Source organism: Giraffa tippelskirchi, chromosome 11 (assembly GCF_054371585.1).
Source record: "Giraffa tippelskirchi isolate mGirTip1 chromosome 11, T2T-mGirTip1v1.2.pri, whole genome shotgun sequence".
In the NCBI taxonomy this organism is placed as follows: domain Eukaryota; kingdom Metazoa; phylum Chordata; class Mammalia; order Artiodactyla; family Giraffidae; genus Giraffa; species Giraffa tippelskirchi.
This window is the reverse complement of record NC_137285.1, coordinates 7,621,456-7,641,282: the sequence shown is the minus strand read 5'-3', so window position 1 is coordinate 7,641,282 and position 19,827 is coordinate 7,621,456. Positions and strand designations below refer to the sequence as shown.

Sequence of the window (19,827 nt, the reverse complement as noted above, 5' to 3'; positions counted from 1 at the left end):
GTCATTTGATTCTTATCCTCACAGGTGCACTGAGAGATGAATAGACAAGTAAAATTAACACCTCTCCCATTTTATAGATGAGAAAACAGACTTAGAGAGTAAGGAATGATGTGCAGAAGGCCATGGCTGTGAAACAGGAACCAGGCATCCTGGAGCCCTCAGAGACCATCTGGAACACTTTTCGCTCCCTCCCGTCTTCTCCAGGCCTCACTCATAGGCATATGCTCTGATTGGAGACTTAAATATAAAATCTGTACCTATAAAACTCTTAGGAGAAAACATAGGGGCAAATAGGCATAATCCCGGTTTTGGATATGGTTTCTTAGATATGGCATCAAAATCACAAGTAACAAAAAATACATAAATTGGACTTCATAAAAATTTAAAACTTAAAAAAAAAAATTTTTTTTGCACTATCTTACTAGGCCACTGTCAAGAAAGAAAAAAGCCCACAGAATGGGAGAAAATATTTGCAAATTACATGTGTAATAAGAGTCTAGTATCCAGAATACATAAAGAATTCATGCAGCTCACCAACAAAAAGACAATTTGGTTTAAAATGAGCAAAAGACTAGAATAAAATTTCTCTGGAAAAGTTATACAAATGGCTCACAGGCATATGAAAAGATGTGCAACATCATTAGTCATTAAGAAAATGCAAATCAAAATCACAATCAGATACCACTTCACACCCATTGGGATGACTATAATTTTTAAAAAGGAAAATAGTTTGGGCAAGGATGTGAAAAGAATTGAAATCCTTGTGCACTGCTGGTAGTAATATGAAATGGTACAGTCACTATGGAAAAGAATATGGAGGTTTCTCAAAACATTAAGCATAGAATGGCCATATGACCCATGCCTTTGTCAGTCTGGACTGTTAAAACAAAATACCATAGACTGGTTGGCTTATAAACAACAGAGATTTATTTCTCACAGTTCTGAAGGCTAGAAAGTCCAAGATCAAGACACTGACAAATTCAGTGTCTGATGAGAGCTACTTCCTGATTTCTAGATGGCTGTCTTCTTGCTGTGTTTACACATGGTGGAAGAGGCCAGAGAGCTCTCCAGGATTTCTTATAAGGACACTAATCCCATTCATGAGGGATCCATCCCCATGACCCAATCACCTCTAAAAGGCCCCACCTCCATAAATACTGTCACATTGGGGATGAGGTATCAACATGTAAATTTGAAGAGAACATAAACACTTAACCTGTAGCACCCAGAAATTATACTCCTAGGTATCGTGTACCCAAGTTAAAAACATAAAATCTTCTATGCCAATGTCTACAGCTCTATTCATAGATGTAGCACCCAGAAATTATACTCCTAGGTATCGTGTACCCAAGTTAAAAACATAAAATCTTCTATGCCAATGTCTACAGCTCTATTCATAGAAGCACTCTATTTATAACAGCCAAGAGGTGGAAACCATCCAGATGTCCATCAACTAATGAATGGAGAAACAAAATGTGGGTACGTCCATACAATGGAATATTCTTAAGTCATAAAAAGGAATGTGCTAGTATGTGCTGTAACATGGATGAACCTCAAAAATATTATGGTATGTCAAGAAAGCTGGTTATAAGGGCTACATATTGGATCATTTAATTTACATTAAATCTCCAGAATAGGCAGACTCACAGGTACAAAAAGCATATTCGTGGTTGCCAAAAGTTGTGGGGAAGGGGGAGATGGGGAGAGGCTGCTTAATGGGTTTCCTTTTGAGGTGAAGAAGTGTTCTGGAACTAGAGAGTGGTGATGACCTCACCACATTGGGAGTAAATGCCACTGGATTGTCCAGTTTAAAATGGTTACAATGGTGAATGTTATGTGAATATTACCACAGTAAATTTAAAAGGCTTGCTGGTGGAGAGAATGTGGGATGAGAAAGTAAGAAGAAAAACCAAGGCTCTCTTGTTCTTTTCTAAGGAGTTATGGACTGGAGGAGCCTTAAGCACTGACTGTGTGACAGTCTCCACCACATCCATTCTCTTCTTTGTCTAGGCATGCTCATTCCCACCCCAGGGCCTTTGCACCTGCTTTCCCACATGCCTGAAATGATTGAGATCTGCATTTATTGACATAGAGAGATGTTCATTTTCTAAGTGGAAAAGTAGGTCAGTTTTTTTTTCTCTTCACGTTCATAGAAACAGATGAACACATTACACGGAATAATTTTATTAGCACAATGTTTTCAACTGCAAGTAAGAGAAAACTCTAGCTCGGTGGCTTCACAATGAGGCTGTGCCATTGTACCAGTAATCAGTGTATTGCTTTTCAATTCCAAATTCATTCTTCCGTAATAAATGGAACTGTTTAGGGATCTCTGAGCATAAGCCACAGAAGCTACCTTTGGCTAACTTAAGCAAAAGGCAATAAACTGGAGGAAAAATGGGTTTTCCCAGAGTCCATCGGAGGCTTCTCAGTAATAGGACGGCATTAACGTTGTCTCCTTTATACTGAGCACGATGCTGAGTTTTCTCAGTAGAGGGCGCTAAAGGGACACTGCAGGAGGAACAGGCCTCCCTCACTGGTTCTGGCAGTTGCACAAGTGGTCAGCTGCACAGATATGAGACAAAGCCTGGGTAGCACTGAGTCAGATGGTGGGATTCTCAGACCCTGAAGAGGGCTTTGGGACCCAGGAAAGATTTCCTGCTCTGATCTCAGGGAGATTGCGACTCAACAAGCTGACCTTCGGTGCCAGCGCCCCTAGTGGTGAGTGGTCTAACTGCAGCAGAGAGAGCCAAGCTCCGGGTCCAAAAACCTGAGCAAATCCAGGTCCCATAGATGCCCATCTTCCTCTTGCAACTAAAGCTGCTGCTGCTGCTGCTGCTAAGTCGCGTCAGTCGTGTCAGACTCTGTGCGACCCCATAGACGGCAGCCCACCAGGCTCCTCCGTCCCTGGGATTCTCCAGGCAAGAACACTGGAGTGAGTTGCCATTTCCTTCTCCAGTGCATGAAAGTGAAAAGTGAAAGTGAAATAGCTCAGTAGTGTCCCACTCTTAGCGACCCCATGGACTGCAGCCTACCAGGCTCCTCCGTCCATGGGATTTTCCAGGCAAGAGTACTGGAGTGGGTCACCAGTGCCTTCTCCTGCTACTAAAGCAAGCGTCATCAAATCCTTCCTTTTGGAAGAAAAGCTCCAGGTTTTCAAGGAAGGATCAGTACAAATCACCTTCCCATGCTTTGAGCTTGGTAGGAGACGGAAAACTTCCCAGGTGGCACTAGTGGTAAAGAACCTGCCTGCCAGTGCAGGAGACCTAAGAGACCTGGGTTCCATCCCTGGATTGAGAAGATCTCCTGGAGGAGGGCACAACAACCCACTCCAGTGTTCTTGCCTGGAGGATCCCATGAACAGAGAGGAGCCTGGCGGGCTACAGTCCATGGGGTCGCCGAGAGTTGGACATGACTGAAGCAACTTAGCGCACACACACGCAGGAGAAGGAAAAACACGGGTTTTAGGAAACAGACATCAAAGTGGGGCCTGGGTGCCCTACTTTTCCAAAGTAACTCCATCATCTTAAGGGCACAGTCAAGGACAGAACCCCTGGATCAGTCTCTTGGGCCCTGAGGTCAGAATTCTGACTGCTGTTCACTTGGGTGTTACGTATTTTTGCTAACAAGCAACTGTTTCCTATTCTCTGGGCTCCAAGGGGACCCACCACATCTGCACTGGAGATGGTGAGGTGGTAGGACTGTGAATGAGGCTTCCCTCCCCCAGCAAGGGGCAGGCGTGTGACCTGGACCAGGCCAATCAGATGCTCCCTTTCTGCAGAAGGACCTCAACTAGATGGAGTTCCTATCCCCTGAGTGTGGTGCCCTCAGCACCCTGTCTCTGTCAGGTGACTGTTCAAGTCCCCCTTGCTGGCCTTCCAGCGCTGCCTTGGTTTCCCCCTGTCTCTGAGTCCTCCAGCCTCCCTTGGGCTCTGGGAATGCCTGTTATTCTGCCAGTCTATTCCCTTTTGCAAAGTTAGCCAAAGTCAGCACCTGTGGCTTATGGCCAAAGGCCCCCCGACACTGACAAATGGAAAAGAGGGGACCCTGGATCCACAGCTGGATATACTGGAGTGGAGCTGGAATACTGGAATGGGTTGCCATTCCCTTCTCCAGGGGATCTTCCCAACCTCGGTTTGGAACCTGTGTGTCTTATGTCTCCTGCATTGACAGGCAGGTTCTTTACCACTAGCGCCACCTGGGAAGCCCGTGATCCGCGACTTCATGGAGGAGTCAGTCTTTTTGCTGGTGGAGGGTGTGAAACATTATGAGCACTACCAAAATGTGACAGACACAAAGCGAGTCAATGCTCCTGGGGAAATGGCACCGACAGACTTGCTGGATACAGGGTTGCCACAAACTTTCCATTTGTAAAAAGCAAAACCCACAATATCCCTAAAGTGCAGTAAAGCAAAGCACTATAAAACGATGTTTGCCTACAGTAGTCCTAGTAGTAATAATAATATTAATAGTATAGCAGCATAGCTATCCTTTATGGTTGCTGGCCTTTTTTCCCTAGATGTGTTAAGTGCTTTACATTCAGGACTTCATTTAAGTCTCATATCATTCCTATAAGGTGATCATACTATATCCATTTTAAAGAGGAGAAAACAGGCTAGGAGACTGTCAGTAGTAGCCCGCCACCCCCCACCCCTCACCGCCACATCCGAACCTGGCACAAAGCAGACAGTGAATAAATGATGCTATCCTTCCCGGGCCCATAGAAGGAGGGTGGGCATGGAAGTGGTGGTGATGGTGGGTTTCCCCTTGGGAGGGAGGTGCAGGCGCCGGCTACTCGGGACGCGCGGGACCGAGGGTGTGTGTCGGGCGGGGAGGAGCCTCCGAGAGGACCTGGGCGGTCCAGCGTGGCTCCCGGGAGGGTGGGGCGGCCGCGCCGGGGCCTGACGTCTGGCGCCTGGACCGTCACTCGGCGCTCGCCCCGCCCCGCCGCGGCTACAGCAGGCGAGTGGAGCGCCCGGGAGCCGCCGCCGCCGCCGCCGCCACCCGGACTCGGATCGCAGCGCGCGCAGCCATGGCTTCGGGGCCGGCGGGTAAGGGGGCGCAGGGTGCGGGGACGGCGGGAGGGCAGCTCCGCAGCACGGCCCCCAGCCCTGGGCTGAGCGGCCACCCTTCCGTCTCACCCTACAGAGGCAGAGACCCGCCAGAGGCTGCTGCGCACCGTCAAGAAGGAGGTGAGTGCCGGGCGGAGGCGGGCTGCGCGACCCCCGGGGGAGGGGGCCGCCGCAGCCACCCCCAGGAAAGCGTCTCCAAAGGACGCGTGGCCAGCTGAGGTGGGGGGCCCACCTGGGTGGGTGCTAACCTCCCGCAGGGCTAGAAGCAGGTGAGTTTGGGGGTGGGAGTAGGGGGGTAGGGGGGCCCTGGGTGTTTTTATGCTGTGTACAGGGGCAACTGCTGCGTGAGGGCCCTCCAGGTGGGGGGGGCATACCTGGATGTGTCTCGGTAGGACCCCCTCTTGTGGAAGAGCAGGTGGGTGGGTCTCATCAAGGTGAGAAACGCACCTGGGGCGGGAGGGGGGTTGCTGCTGAGAGGGCATGTTGAGTCGGGGAGGCCTGGATGGGGCTGCAGGCAGAGGACCAGACTTCCGGAAGTGGGGAAAATTCACTCTGGGAAAATAAAGCTTCCCACACACCCCCCTCCCCTAAATTCAGTCCTTGGAGCCACCCCTAGGAGCCAGGGGACCCCCTCCCTGAGAGTCCCAGGCCAGTGGGTTAACTCCACTTGTAGGCATGTGTGCGTGCTCTCCTGGCAGGCAGGGTCCCCTGACCCCCCACCCACCCGACCCTGGCAGGAGGGTGAGAATTAGTCAGGGTTCAGCTGCCCCTCTGACCCTTCACTCTCCCTGGGATTAGCCCAGTCTAGCCTGCAGAGTTAATAGTTCATGACTTCTCACAGAGCAAGAGAATCTAGAGTGATGGGTGCCTAGGGAAACACTTAGATACCTCGACTCTGTGTGTGTGTGTACACACACATGCACTGCCTGTGTGGACTCTGTGTGTGTGTGTGTACACACACATGCCTGTGTGGGTGAGGACGTGTAACTATGAGTATGTGTATCTGAGCACATCCGCACATCTCCCTGGAGATATCTATGTGTATCTCTCTGTGTCCGTCCATGCATCTGTGTGTTTATCTGTCTCTCTGATTATGATGTGTATCTGTGTGATGCAGGAATCTGAATGAGTGAGCTTGTGGCCGTGCCTGTGAGTGTGACATGGAATGCATGAATCTGTGTGTGTATGTATGCGTGCATCCCCCCCGCCATGTCACCCCGCATCCCACCACCTGGGACCCCATCGCTGCCGAGCCTGCCTCACCTCTGCGTTCTGAACTCTCAGCTCTCGGCCAGGAATGGCCACAGACCTTGGGGGTTGGCCTGGTCCTGTGCCTCTGTGTGTGTTGAGGGTGTCGGTATCTGGGGACAGTGCTGACCACCAAAAAGGCCCTCCCCGCACGGTGGCAGACAGCCAGCCACCAAGGGCAGCCTCGAGGCTGGGACCTGTTGCTGCCCCTCCCCCCTCGGGGAGTGTGGGCGTGTGTCTGTGTGTGTGTCTCCGTGTGTGGCACGTCCCGCTGTTGCTGAAAGACTCAGCTCCAGGCTGATTGCACATTCTAGCATCTCAGAGTGAGGAGACATACAGGCCACATGGGATCCCTCAGAAAGGCCCAGAGCTTTTACGCTCACGGAGACCCCTGTGGGGACCTGAAGAGAGCTCTGTCTAGACCCTCTTGCCATGGAAACCTGCGCATTCGGATGACTGTTTCGGGGAGAGTGGGTATAGACCACCCCCGCCAAAAGCCTTCAGAGTAAAAACCTGCAATTTTTGTGTCCGTTGTTTCATTAAACCCAGATGTTCTATGTGTTCTCCAGGTATTTTCACCCGGAATGGCTGTGTTTTTAAGGAAATGGTTCCACTGAGGGTTGGGGGCTGGGGTGGGGGGTGTGGGGAGCAGGGCTACAAGCAGAAGAGCTTGTGAGCATGTTGGAAGGAGTGATTTCTGCTCTGGGCAGGCCTCCAGCTGGGGCCCTGAACCCAGCTCGGCCACCAGCACCCTCAATGCCCTTACAAGTCCCTTCCCCTCTCGGGGACTCAGTTTCTCCATGTCTGGAGGGGGAAGCATTGGTCCAGTGTCCTTGGAGGTCCCATTCATGTCAGTCTGGTTTGGGCTATTGGCCAGGTTGTGGGGGACACTTTCCCCCTGATGGTCTAGGGCTGCATTTTCTCTCCTGTGAGCCGCTGAGTTTGGCGATTGGGATGAGCTTTCTGCCTGACTTGAAGCTGAGGCCGTCTGCTGGTCTGAGGGACCTCTTGGCATCCTGCTTGATGCCTGGGCAGGGGTGGATGGGGGTGCAGAGGCAAACCTTGCAAGTTTGGTAAAGAACTCAAGTATCCATTGACCCTGAAGTGCAATCAGAAGGCAGGACTTTGCAAGCTGATGGCTGTTTCTAAATTTTGCATTTCTAAGGGCTCATCATTTTATAATTAGTGCTTCCACTTCCTGGAGGCTACTCTAAGACATATCCTGTGTGCATAGTAATTTTATGAGGTCAGTGAGGTTGTCCCCATTTTACAGACACAGAAACTGAGGCTCACAGAGGAGGAGTGAGTTCCTCAAGAGCACACAGCCCAGAAGGGACAGACCCTCCCAAGCCTGGTCTGGCATCAGAGCCAGGCTCTTATCCCCTAAATCACAAACATGACCATCCATGTCTACATGGCACCACAATCTCAGCATGTGTGGGTAGTATAATTTCCATTTTACAGATGAGAAAACTGGCTCAGAGAGAGGGAGCGATGTTTCAGGGACACAGAACCAGTAAAGGGGAACAGTTTTCTGTCTCTGAGCCCCCTGTTCAGCATGGAGATATCTAAGTGTATACCCCAAGGGTATGGAGACAAATCTAGCCACACACACGCCTCCCCCCACCCAAAGCAGACCTCCTCTCTCCTTGCCTTCCTCTGACCACCTCTTCGGGGAGTATCTCCAGTGGGAAGGCAAAGGGGAGCTCTTTGCTTAGAAAACTAGGAATCAAGTCAAGTCTTCCTTCTCTGCACCCTCACATCCCTTCCTGTTGCAGCCTCACCCAGAGGTGCCTCCCATCCTTCTTTCTGAAAGGGGGCAGCTTAACAGCGAGTTTCTGTAGATATAAGCCAGGTGGGTCTGCAAGCTTTTGTCTGAGCCACTGAAGCCATAAAGGCCTGCAGAGGCTGTGGGGCTGGAAGCTCTGTCGAGTGCTGACTCGGACAGGCTCTGCGGATCCCATGGTAAACTAGATTGGCTGAGTCCTCTTGGGGCTGATACTCCAGTATGGTGGACAGACCCTGACAGACATCCCGCGGGTAATGTAATTAAAAGGGTAATTGCAGGCTGTGCACCAAGGTTTGGAGGAGAAGCAAGCATCACTTGGCATGACAAGGGCATGTATCCAGGAGAAGTAATTGCATGCAGGTGGCTCAGGAAGGCTTCTTGGAGGAAGTGGTGTTTAAGAAGCCATGTGAAGGATAAGTAGGCTTTTTAGGTGAAGGTATGAGGTAGCAAGAGATAGAGGAAAAACAGCTCCTGGCAGAGGGAACTGCACATGCAAAGACATGTAGCTGGAGGGAGCACCGCGAACTTGGAGGAATGGTGGGGAGGGGGGCTCGGAAATGGCTGCAGTGCCGAGGGCTGCGCACAGAGGGGGCAGAGCATGTGGTCCTATCCTAAAAGCAAGAGGAAAGGAGTGGGGAGGACATGAGGAATATGGAAAGAAGAGGGTGGAGCTGAAACTGATTGCTCATCAGTTGTGCAATCTTGGACAAGCATCTGTCTTTACCTTCACACGTGTCTGGGTTCTAGTTTATTCATAATGGGGATGAAAATTACTCACCTGTTAGTATAAACCATGTGAAAGCACCCACCATGTTAGCCTGAGCTTCTCCAGGACAGGAATTTTTTTTTTTTTTTTTAATACTGTCTCCCTTCCCAGGGACAGCTGGGGACAGGATGGCCTCAGCACGATTTCCTCCAGTCAAATCCAGCCAACTCTCTCCTGGCTCCTTCCTGGCTCGCTTAGCCCTCCCCTCCTTGCCCCTCCCCGCCTCCACCCCTTTAATTTTGTTTTGGTTCCCAGAGCAGCAGGGACTGGCTTCCCGTTGCCATGACGACTGCCATTAAAGGAGCCAGCCACGTGACACGGGTTGATAACAACGGAAGCAAAGTGACTAACTGCGTTGTTTTCCTGCCTCTTGACTGGGCCTGCTTGGCGGCCTCTTAACCTGAGGGGAGAAGGTGGGGGCTTGTGGGTCAGCGGAGAGACCCCAGGAAAGAGGCTGGGGATGAGAGGAAGCTGTGTTTAGCTCTGCTCCCTGGAGCTGGCGTGAGGGCTGTTCTGGGGGGTCCATCATCACAGCGGCTGAGCTGGGCTTATTTGGGGAGCTGAGCCTCCCTGCCCCTGAGTGGGCGATCAGGGCAGGCGGGTGGGATGTGCTGAGAAGGTTGGAGGAAGTCAAGAAGGAAAACAAGGGATGCTAGCACTAGGACCCCATGGTGATGTCCCTCTAACCCAGTGGCCCTTGATGAAGGAGGGGCGACAATTTTGCCTCCCAGGTAGGATTGCCAGATAACACACAGGTCACGCAGTTAAATTTGAATTTAAGATAAACAATGAATTATCTTTTGGAATAAATATGTATTGCTAAATCTGGCAGCCTTACCCCCCACCCCCCAGGGACATTTGGCAATGTCTGGAGACGTCTTCGGCTGTCAGAGCTGGGGATGCTCTGGCATCTAGTGGGGAGAGACCAGAGATGCTGCTCGACATCCTGCAAAGCACAGCACAGCCCCCGTCACGAGGAAGTCTCCAGTTCAGAATAGCACGGCTGGGCTGAGTGGTCCCCAGATGCTTACCTCCTTCACCCCTCACGACAGACAGCCCTAACAGGGAGACTCACCACCTCCTCTGCTGGATCCAAGAGGAACTGGAGGCATGGAGATGGTCACACGGCTGGCCCGTGGAGAAGCCAGGATTCAGATCCCGCTTTGCCAGGATCTGGAGGGTGGCCTTATGGCCCCTCATTCCCAGAGGGCAGAGGTTGGGAGCCACAAGCTTCAGCAGAGTCCCCAGAAGCTGGCTGGGGGTTGCGATGTGTGTAGGGGAAGGAGATGAGTCAGGAGAGGCCCACGAGTCCCAGCCTGTACAGCGCTGTGAATGCCCAGTTGCAGCGTTTGCCCCCTCAGAGAGTGGGGAGCTCTGGAAGATTTGTGAGCAGGAGAGGGTCTTGCTTGGAGTTGTACTTCAGGAGGTTTCAACTGGCAGCAAGGGCCGAGACGGACCGTTTCTGCCATTTCTTAGAAGAAAACTTCCTCTCTTCTTTCCACAAACATTTCTTGAGCATCTACTAGGTGCCAGGCACTGCTGCAGGAAGATTGAGAAACAAAAACAACATCCCTGCTCACATGCTCTCGAGAAGCTTGTGCTCAGTCGTGTCCGACTCTCTGCAACCCCATGGACTGTAGCCCGCCAGGCTCCTGTGTGCATGGGATTCTCCAGGCAAGAATACTGGAGTGGGAGGCCATGCCCTCCTCCAGGGGATCTTCCCGACCCAAGGGTCAAACCTGCATCTCCTGCATTGCGGGTGTGTTCTTTACCACTAGCGCCACCTGGAAAGCTCTATTGTGAAGCTTAATAAATATGTAAAAAATATGTATTAGAAGCGACAGGAGCTGTGAGGAAGATAAAGCAGGAAAGGAGGTAGAGCGTGGTGGGAAGCATGCTCCAGAGGTGACCCTCAAGGGCGGCCTCTCTGACGGGGTGACATTGAGCAGAGTCCTGCCAGGCAGACATCTGCGGCAAGGGTGTCCCTAACAAAGGGAACAGCACTCGCAAAGGCCTTGAGACAGGGCCAGCGAATAGCGGGGAGGCCAGTGAGGCTGGAGCCGAGTGAAAAAGAATGGAGGAGGAGGAGATGGAACAGGCAGCCGGTCGTGCAGGGCCTGTGGCCCTCGGAAGCTTTGGCTTTTACTCTGAGTGAGATGAAAGCTGGGGTGGGTGGTGGGGGGAGGATGATCACGATAGGAGTGTGAATTCACGTACGCATGGCTGCCAGGTGGGCAGTACACGGAGGGACAAATGAGGATTCAAAGTGGTTAGGCAAGAGAGGAAACTCCTGTCTTATTCTTTCCGAGCTTTCCATTCTTAGGCCGGAAATCACAGCCCCACACTCCCCGGCTGGGCCAAGCGCAGGTTCCAAAAACGCTGGCCCGATGGAAGGAATGACAGCAGGAATACTGGGTGGGATATTTTGGGGGCGCTCTGATGCTAGCAGCGTTGACTCAAATCAGTTCACGTGTGTCGTGTTTTCAGGCTTAAGACGGCTGAAATTCTCATGAATGATGCAGCCATATCTGCACATGGCCCGGTTTGATGCTTGTTTTTGTGTATCTGGCAATGCAGCTTCCTGGAGCTTTTGATAGTGGTGGGCTAGGGTACAGTGTGACAGGGGTGTCAGGATGGAGGCTGACTTTCCTGCTTAAGTGTAGTCTGGCTGGATCCCCCTGCAGTAACCTCCTGGGGGGCTCAGGAGACAGTGCTGGTTGGCATGTGGGAAGGGGCATTTCTGCCTCCCCCCGACGTTGGGCCCACAGTTGTTGGCTGCAGACCCCAGGATGGGAGGTGAGGACACCCGAGTCCTTGTCCCAGTGCTGACCCTAACAATCTGTGGCCTCCTAGCAGGTCCCCTTCTCCCTGTCTCGTTCTGCTGCTTTCTAAGTGGATGCAGTCGGACAGCTCAGGGATTCTAAGAACCTCCAACCATCCGATTTGGCCGGCATCACTTTCCGAGAGCCAAGTCTCCCCCGTGTTTTCTCTGCTCTGAATTTGCCAAGTCTGTATTTAAGACTTATTAAAAAACTCAGCAGCTGATAAGACTTTTAGGGAGTCTACACTCAAGGAAAACAAGGGCTCGACTAAAGCCATTCTAATGGAATAAAGGTTTAAAAAAGAACAGCATTTACTGGGCATTTTATATGAATGACCTCACTGAAGTATCTCAGTGCCCCCTGAAGTGGATAAAACGTTCTCCCTAACAGAGAAGGATATTGGGGTACAAGAGATGACGAGTACCTTGCCCGCGGTCACCGAGATTGTCAGTGGTATAGCTTGGGAGTCTGGCCCCAGAACCCCGCTCTGCATCACTGCAGAGCCCAAACCAGTGATCCACGTGGTTATGAGCGACGCCAGAAGTGTGGAGTTGGGGATAAGGCCAAGCTTTGAAAGCAGACAGCCTTGAGTTCAGGTCACAGCCCTGCCCCTTAGGGGCTGCGGGAACCTCTCTGACTTGAGTTCCCTCGTGTATCAGTCAGTGGGGGCATCATCTAGTGCTCTGTTGTGCTATCACCAGGGGGTTATTTGTGGAGGGACCAGGCACAGTGCTTGGCTCACCGGGTTAAGAGTGAGATAGAACCCAGTTAAGCATGAGAAGGACTTTTGCTGCCCTTTCTGGTCACACTGAACCTGCAGGTGCCCTCAGCATGGGATCATGCCCTCCTTGGGTCAGCCTGGGGCTGAGGGGGTGAGAGGCAGGGCCAGAGCCGCAGGAGGGGTGCTGTGGGCTGGGAAGGGGCATGTTTGGGGATCCAGAGGGACTGAGCCCCCAAGTAGGAGTCCAGGAAGCTGAGTCTTGACTGATGGCATCGCCATCCCGGAGTGGGCAGCTTGAGCGTCCCTCTGTGTCTGGCTGCTTATCAGTCCCCAGTGAAGGCAATCCCTCTGCCTCAGGAGGTCGGAAACCCTTGTGAGCCTGTAGGCCGTTTAGGCACTGTGAGCCCCTGGGTGAGGCGGCTAGGAGGGCTGGCCTCGAGTGGGGGTGGGTGGCATATTTTCCTTTCGTTTAGTGGTGCAAGAAGATAGGAGATGAATAGTTTTTGTTTAGGGGGTTATTTGGTGCTTTTTCTTTGCAACATCTTGAGGGAACTCAGTTTCTGGATGTTTGTCAAGGACAGTGACAGGACCTTTTGCAGTAGACCCCCCTACAAAAATCAGATGACTGAAGCCCCAGGAGATCGAGGGGCCTGGTGATACTTGCAGTGTTGAGTGAATTCTCCTCTAATTATTATTTAGTGCATTATGTTGAAATGGAAAGTTAGAATTAGAGCAGCTATTTTATTTTTTTAAAGAAATAAAGACATCTTTCCCACTACCATTTATTAAACACTAAGTGCTTCGCTCTGACTCATTTAGTCCACAAAGCAGTCTTCCTTTGGGGCAGGTACAGATGGCAGCTCCTCTTTCCCGATGAAGAAACTGAAGCTCAGAGAGGTTAAGAAACCAGACTAAGTCACACAGCTGCGAAGCCACAGAGCAGGGTGTTTTAGCCAGCCCCACCCATTTCAAGTTGGATCATAACTTGCTAACAAAACTAGTTCAGTAAATAAATAAATCTACAAATATAAAACAGAAAGGGAAAGAGAGGCTAAGAAGTGGATACATTGGTGCAAGGGTTTGGGAAGCTGTGGAGTGACCCGCTTTAGGTACGGCTGTATCCAGGGGTTCCAATGATGTCTTCTCTCTGTCTCTCTCCATCTCTCTGCGCTGCTTTTCCTCTGTGTAAGCTTTATGCTCTGTCTCTCTCTATGGGGAGGTTGAGTGTTGCCCAGCCGCTCTCAGGGCACAATCTGCCCGCTTGGCATCAACAGAAACCAAGCTTCCCTTTCCCCATGGTTCTAGCGGAAGTCTCAGGATTAGATCTCATGGGACCAGCCTCGGTCATGTGCTCTTTTTGCACCAATGGCCGCAGTACGGATTCCTCCCACTGGTCAAGCCTGGGGGTGCGAAGTGTGGAGTCAGCCCTGTGAGAGTAAAGGAGGGGGCCCAGAGGAGAGTCGAGGCAAAACGTCCAGACAGGGCGGTGGAAACCCCAGGCATCCACCTCCGCAGCCTGAGGGCGCTGCGTTTGGAGCTCAGCCCCTCACGGTGGACGTGGCCACTCTGATGCTCCCTGCCTGGCTGTGGTCCTGTTGCTGCCTGGGGACCTACTATGTGCAGGTGTCTGCCCGGTCAGAGATTTCTGCTCTGGGGTGTGCAAACCCTGAAACCGTGCGAACACTCTGTACTTGCTGTACGGAGAGGATATCCTCCCTTCTCCTCGGGACCCGTAAAGGATCCACAGCCCAAAGACTCCAGTACAGCAGGACTTCTTTACTATGGTTTTAAATAAATCTTTCACTGAGTTTATAAAATACCCTGCAAGGTGCTGGGATACAAAGATGAATACGGTACAGTTTCCCGCCCTCCACGTGCTCAGAAGTGAAATGGTGTCTCCTAATTTCTAACCCAGTGAGTCTTCTAATAATAATAACAACCCCTAATAGTAATCATAATGACCATTTACTAGGCACCTACTGTATTCCAGCCCAGCACTGTCCAGTGTGAAATACTAGTCGCATGTGCCTATTTACATTTAAATTGAGTAAAATTAGATTTAAAATACTGTTCCTCAACCTCACTGGGTGCGTTTCAGGTACTCAATAGCCCCACATGGCTAGTGATACCATATTGGACAACAGAGAGACAGAGCCTGTCCAGAAAGTTCTGTCACGTTCTAGACAGTGTGCCAAGTGCTTTATATCCATTGACGTATTTAATCTTTAAAAAATCCTTAATGAATAGGACCTACCCCTGAGGTAGGGGTGTTGTTGTCGTTGTTCAGTGACTAAGTCATGTCCAACTCTTCGTGACCCCATGGACTGCAGCATGCCAGGCTCCTCTGTCCTCCACCGTCTTCGGAGTTTGCTCAAATTCATCTCCACTGAGTCAGTGATGCTATCTAACCATCTCATCCTCTGCCACCCTCTTCTCCCTTTGCCTTCCGTCTTTCCCAGCATCAAGGTCTTTTCCAGTGAATGGGCTCTTCACATCAGGTGGCCAAAGTATTGGAGCTTCAGCTTCAGCATCAGTCCTTCCAATGATATATTCAGGGTTGATTTCCTTTAGGATTGACTGGTTTGATCTTCTTGATGTCCGAGGGACTGTCAAGAGTCTTCGCCAGCACCACAGTCCGAAGGAGTCGATTCTTCGGCACTCAGCCTTCTTTATGGCCCAGGGCTTACATCTGTACATGACCCTTGGAAAAGCCATAGCTTTGACTGTTTAGGTCCTATTTATCATCCCGTTTTACAGATGAGTAAACCAAAGCACAGAGGAAGTGAAGTGACTTGCCCAAGGTCACAGAGGTGGTAAAAACCAGGATTCTAACCCAACCCTTAGACACAGTATCTCACTGCTTTTCCTCCTAAGGTTTGCTGGAGGTGGCTGGTCCATTTTCTGGTCCACAATGTGTGTGAACTATCTAGGAATTCCATTTCTTACTTTCCTGTGGCCCCTACACCCCCAAAGTTTGGGCAGCCTCCCAGAGAATCTCGGCACCATCTGGAGTCTGTGTGCACCTTCCTCATCCACGAGGCCCGTGGGTCTTTGGAAACAGGGCGTGTTGCCAGGGGAGCCGCCACGTGCAGTGGGCAGGGCACCCGGGAGAAAGCTGGCGGGTGTCCAGGGTGTGGGCTGAGAATGTGAAACATGTGGGCCCTTTTCCCTGGGGATGGAGGGCAGCTGGGGCAGCTGTCTTTGAGGCTCCTCCATCTCCATCATTGGTTGGGTATAGGAGTATTGGCTGAAAGGACCTTTTGCCCAAGGTGCCCCCTGGCAAATGCTCTTAGAATCAGGCCCTGGGGGAGGCTTCTTGTCAAGGGGAGTTTAGGACACCCATGCAGGGAGTCCGGTTGGTGGGAACTCCATTCTCAGCCCCAGAACACCTCTCCTTCCAGGCCTGACGGGCTAGCTGGCCAGTCCTCCGACTCTTCAGAAACAATGCAGGTGCCTATTTATAGCATGTTAGTAAACCATTAACTGGGGACGGGCTGGCAGCAGGCTGGGAGAGGCATTTGCTTCTCCTGCAAGCCCCACAGCCACCTTTAGGGTCATTAGGAGTGAGGAACCGGAGGGAGGGTTTTTCTAACCGTCTGAAGACTCGCATGCAACCGTCTCATCATTTGTTTGTCTGCTCACTCCCATCACACAGATAGGCCCGCACAAGGACGCCCCTGAGGGTTTACCTTCCTTACCTGTGGATATGGTGGGCAGGATGGAAGGATGTGGACGGGGAGGGTGTGGCCGGTCAGTCCCGTAAATGCAGGTGAGAGAGAGTCCAGAAAAGGAAGCCTTGATCCATTCCCCATGGTCACTGAGGTCCTAGCTGGGGTCTTCAGACCCCAGCTCTGTGAGACCCCTAAAGCCCCCCGCAGCCCATGCAGACTGAGGGCGCGGAGGTGTGCCTTAGCCTGTCTGCCCAAAAGCTGGAACCCCTGCCAACATCCTCCATGAGCGGCAGAGTGAGGGAAAGACATTAAAAAACAAAAAATAGACTTTATTTTTAAAAGCAGTTTTAGGTTCACTGTAAAAATTAAGTGGAAAGTACAGAGATTTCCCTTACACTCCCCACCCCTACTTCTCTTGTGGGCTTCCCTTGTGGCTCAGCTGGTAAAGAATCCGCCTGCAATGCGGGAGACCTGGGTTTGACCCCTCGGTTGGGAAGATCCCCTGGAGAATGGATAGGCTGCCCAGTCCAGTATTCTGGCCTGGAAAATTCTATGGGCTGTATAGTCCATGGGGTCGCAAAGAGTCGGACACGACTGAACGACTTTCACTTTCACTTTCCCCACCCCCACACATGGGCAGCCTCCCCTATTATGGACCCTCCACCACCAAAGTGGGACATTTGTTAACAATGGATGAACTGACACGGATGCATCATTGTCACCCCAAGTTCATAGTTACATTAGGCTTCACTCTTGGTGATGTACAATCTGTGGGTCTGGACCAATGCATAAGGACAGGTATCCACCATTAGAGTATCATACAGAATACTCTGGTGCATGCGTGCTAAGTCTCTTCAGTCGTGTGCAACTCTGCAACCCTTTGGACTGCAGCTGGCCAGGCTCCTCTGCCAATGGGATTCTCCAGGCAAAAATACTGGAGTGCGTTGCCATGCCCTCCTCCAGGGGATCTTCCCGACCCAGGGATCGAACCCTGCATTTCTTATGTCTCTTGCATTGGCCAACGGGTTCTTCACCACTGAGCCACCTGGGAAGAATTCTCCCAGTACCCTAAAGGTTGTCCGTGCCCTTCCTGTTCATCTCTCTCTCCCCTCAACCCCTAGCAACCACCGATCCTCTTACTGTCTGCGTAGTTTTGCCTTTTCCAGAATGTCCTACAGGTGGAGTCATACCGTATGTTGCCTTTTCAGCTTGGCTTTCATTTACTAATAAGCTTTTCAGCCCAGACGTTTCTTTGTGTGACTGTGATTCACCTCGGGGAACCGATGAGTGGCAGAGAGAGGGAGCTAGGAGGTAAGCTGGGAGAGGTGAGGGATGAAGGATGATGGCTGGGGCAGAGGTGGAGCTGGCAGGCGCTGCTGGGCTGCAGCTGTGACGGCGACACTGGGCTGTGCTGGGCTGAGGGAGCAGGTGCGTTGGCCACCTGGCTGCTGGGGTCCCCACCGTGACCTGGGACTGCGGAGCAGGAGACCTGGATTCAGATCCCAGCCTCTTCACAGGCCAGATGATCTTTGTCCCTCCCAGGTCCCCCGCTTCCTTGGGAAAATGAGAATAATAACAATAATACCTGTATTATTGTGAATCTCTGGGCTCACTTTTGTAAAGCGCCTACTGAGCGTGCAGGAAGCATCTGTATGTTGAATGAATGAATGAATCTACTGTGTGCCAGGCTCGGTGCAGGGCAGACAGTCATGGGTTTGAATCCCTGCCCTGCCGTTTGAAAACCTTGTGCTCTTGGGAAATCATTTAGTCTCACTGAGACTCAGTTGCTTCATCTGTAACATGGGGAGAGTAATTGTACCCATTTTTCCAAATTACCACAAGGACTGGAAGAGATAAACCCCCTAAATACAGTGCCAGGCACAGTGAGGCCCTTATAAGTAAATGCTGGTTGTTCTTACATAAAACAGATGCATAAAGCACCTGCTATGTGGCTGCTGTTGCGTTCAGTGCTCTGTGTTGAGTTGTCTAAGTGTTTATGTATATTTTGGATATTAACCCCTTATCAATCATATCATTTGCATATATTTTCTCCCATTCTGTTTAGATTGTCTTTTTGTTTTGTCGATGGTTTCCCTTGCTGTGCAAAAAGCTTTTAAGTTTGATTAGGCCCCATTTGTTTATTTTTGCTTCTATTTCTTTTGCCTTCAGAGGCAGAGCCAAGAGATACTGCTATGGAATGTATTATCGTATGCCTGTGAGGCAATACTAATACAAATAGTAATGTAACACTAATATGAACAGTACTCATTGTACGGATGGGAATGCTGAGGCTCAGAGAAGGGACATGGTTTGCCCGAGATCATGCGTGTGTGAGCTGGGATCTGAATTCTGAAAGTTTGATTCCAGAGTCCAGTGCTCACGGCTGTGCCATGGGTGTTATTCTGCGTGTGTGTGCTCAGTCATGTCTGACTCTTTGTGACCCCTGTAGCCCACCAGGCTCCTCTGTCCATGGAGTTTCCCAGGCAAGAATACTGGAGTGGGTTGCCCTTTCCTCCTCTGGGGCATCTTTCCGACCCAGGAATCAAACCTGCATCTCTTGCATCTCCTGCATTGACAGGCGGTTTTTTTGCCTGGGAAAAGGTGGGGGGGGGGGAGGGGGCAGGGCATCACATCAACTTGAGGGTGTCTCAGGAGGGAGTGAGAAGCTCACGTTACCTGGTTCCAAGTGTGAGCCTCGGGCTGGTTTTCCAGAGCTGGAGATGGAGGTAGGAGGTAGGATGTCAGGTGGAGAGGACTGTGGAAGCAAAGGTCAGCTGGTGGGAGTCACGTGGGTCACCCGGAAGGAGTGCACGTGTGACTGGGGAGGGACAGGATTTGGCTGGAAAGGAAGGTGGGGGCCACACCATGGAAGCAGTCACGATTTGCAGGGCGGTCCCATTCGGGCCCAGCCCCCACGTCTGTGTCTGTGCTTTGGAGCTTCCCAAAATATTCCTGTTCCCTCCCCCTCCCCCACCCATCAGGCCTGTTCCAGCCCCTCCCAGCTCTCACCTCCTGCGTGCCTCGCCCATAACAAATTGAAAAATGCAGAGCCGCCAGCTATTTCCACGGTAGTGCTTTTCCCTGCCACACCGTCTGTACATCTGTTCCTTCCTTTGAGCTCCAGGGCGCCTCTTTGGGGGCAGTAGCAGGAGGAAGCTTTTCTCCTCTGCTTTCCAGTTGGTGAATCCGAAGCCCAGAGAGTTCATTTCTACTTGTACTTCAGAACTTGAGCATCACCACCTCCAGGAAGCCCTCCCTGACCTCCCCACCTCCCCACTTTCCTTGCTATTTGTTCTCATAGAACCAGGTTTTTTCGCTGCAGAGAATTGGTCTCATTTCACACCAGTTGGTGTGATTTAGTTAATGTCTTTCCACTCAACTGGACTGTGACCTCCATGAGGACAGAGACTGAATCTGCTCGCTGCCTGATGCCAGACGCGTAGGAGGTGCTCTATGAACGTTGAGTGAACGAGTGCATTTTGGTTCATGTGATCCGTGCTGGGAAGGCAGGTGTCAGCGGAATGTGGAAGAGGCGCACTTATTCCCGCTTGGGATGTGGAGAGTCCAGGAAGGCTTCCAGGAGGAGGGGACACCTGAGCTGAAGCCTAGGTTGCAGTTAGCAAGCTGGAGTGTGCATGGAGGGGTGTCTGGCAGAAGGCACCATGTGTGCAAAGGCATGGAGGTGAGCCCATCATGTTGCCTTTGGGGACCCACATCCAGGAGTCAGTTATTCCAGGC

General features: G+C 51.4%; 1 protein-coding gene across 3 annotated transcripts in view; it reads left to right on the top strand.

The window, feature by feature from the left end:
- Window positions 1-4,880: 4,880 nt before the first annotated feature.
- The window catches only part of SGSM1 (small G protein signaling modulator 1), a 78,272-nt gene continuing 63,325 nt past the window's right edge, over window positions 4,881-19,827 (top strand). For all 3 annotated transcript variants that reach the window (XM_081542959.1, XM_081542958.1, XM_081542960.1), the window contains exons 1-2: window positions 4,881-5,051; window positions 5,149-5,192. In XM_081542959.1, the coding sequence (XP_081399085.1) occupies window positions 5,033-5,051; window positions 5,149-5,192 (63 nt within the window). In that variant the 5' untranslated portion in view covers window positions 4,881-5,032. The remainder of the gene's footprint in view (window positions 5,052-5,148; window positions 5,193-19,827) is intronic.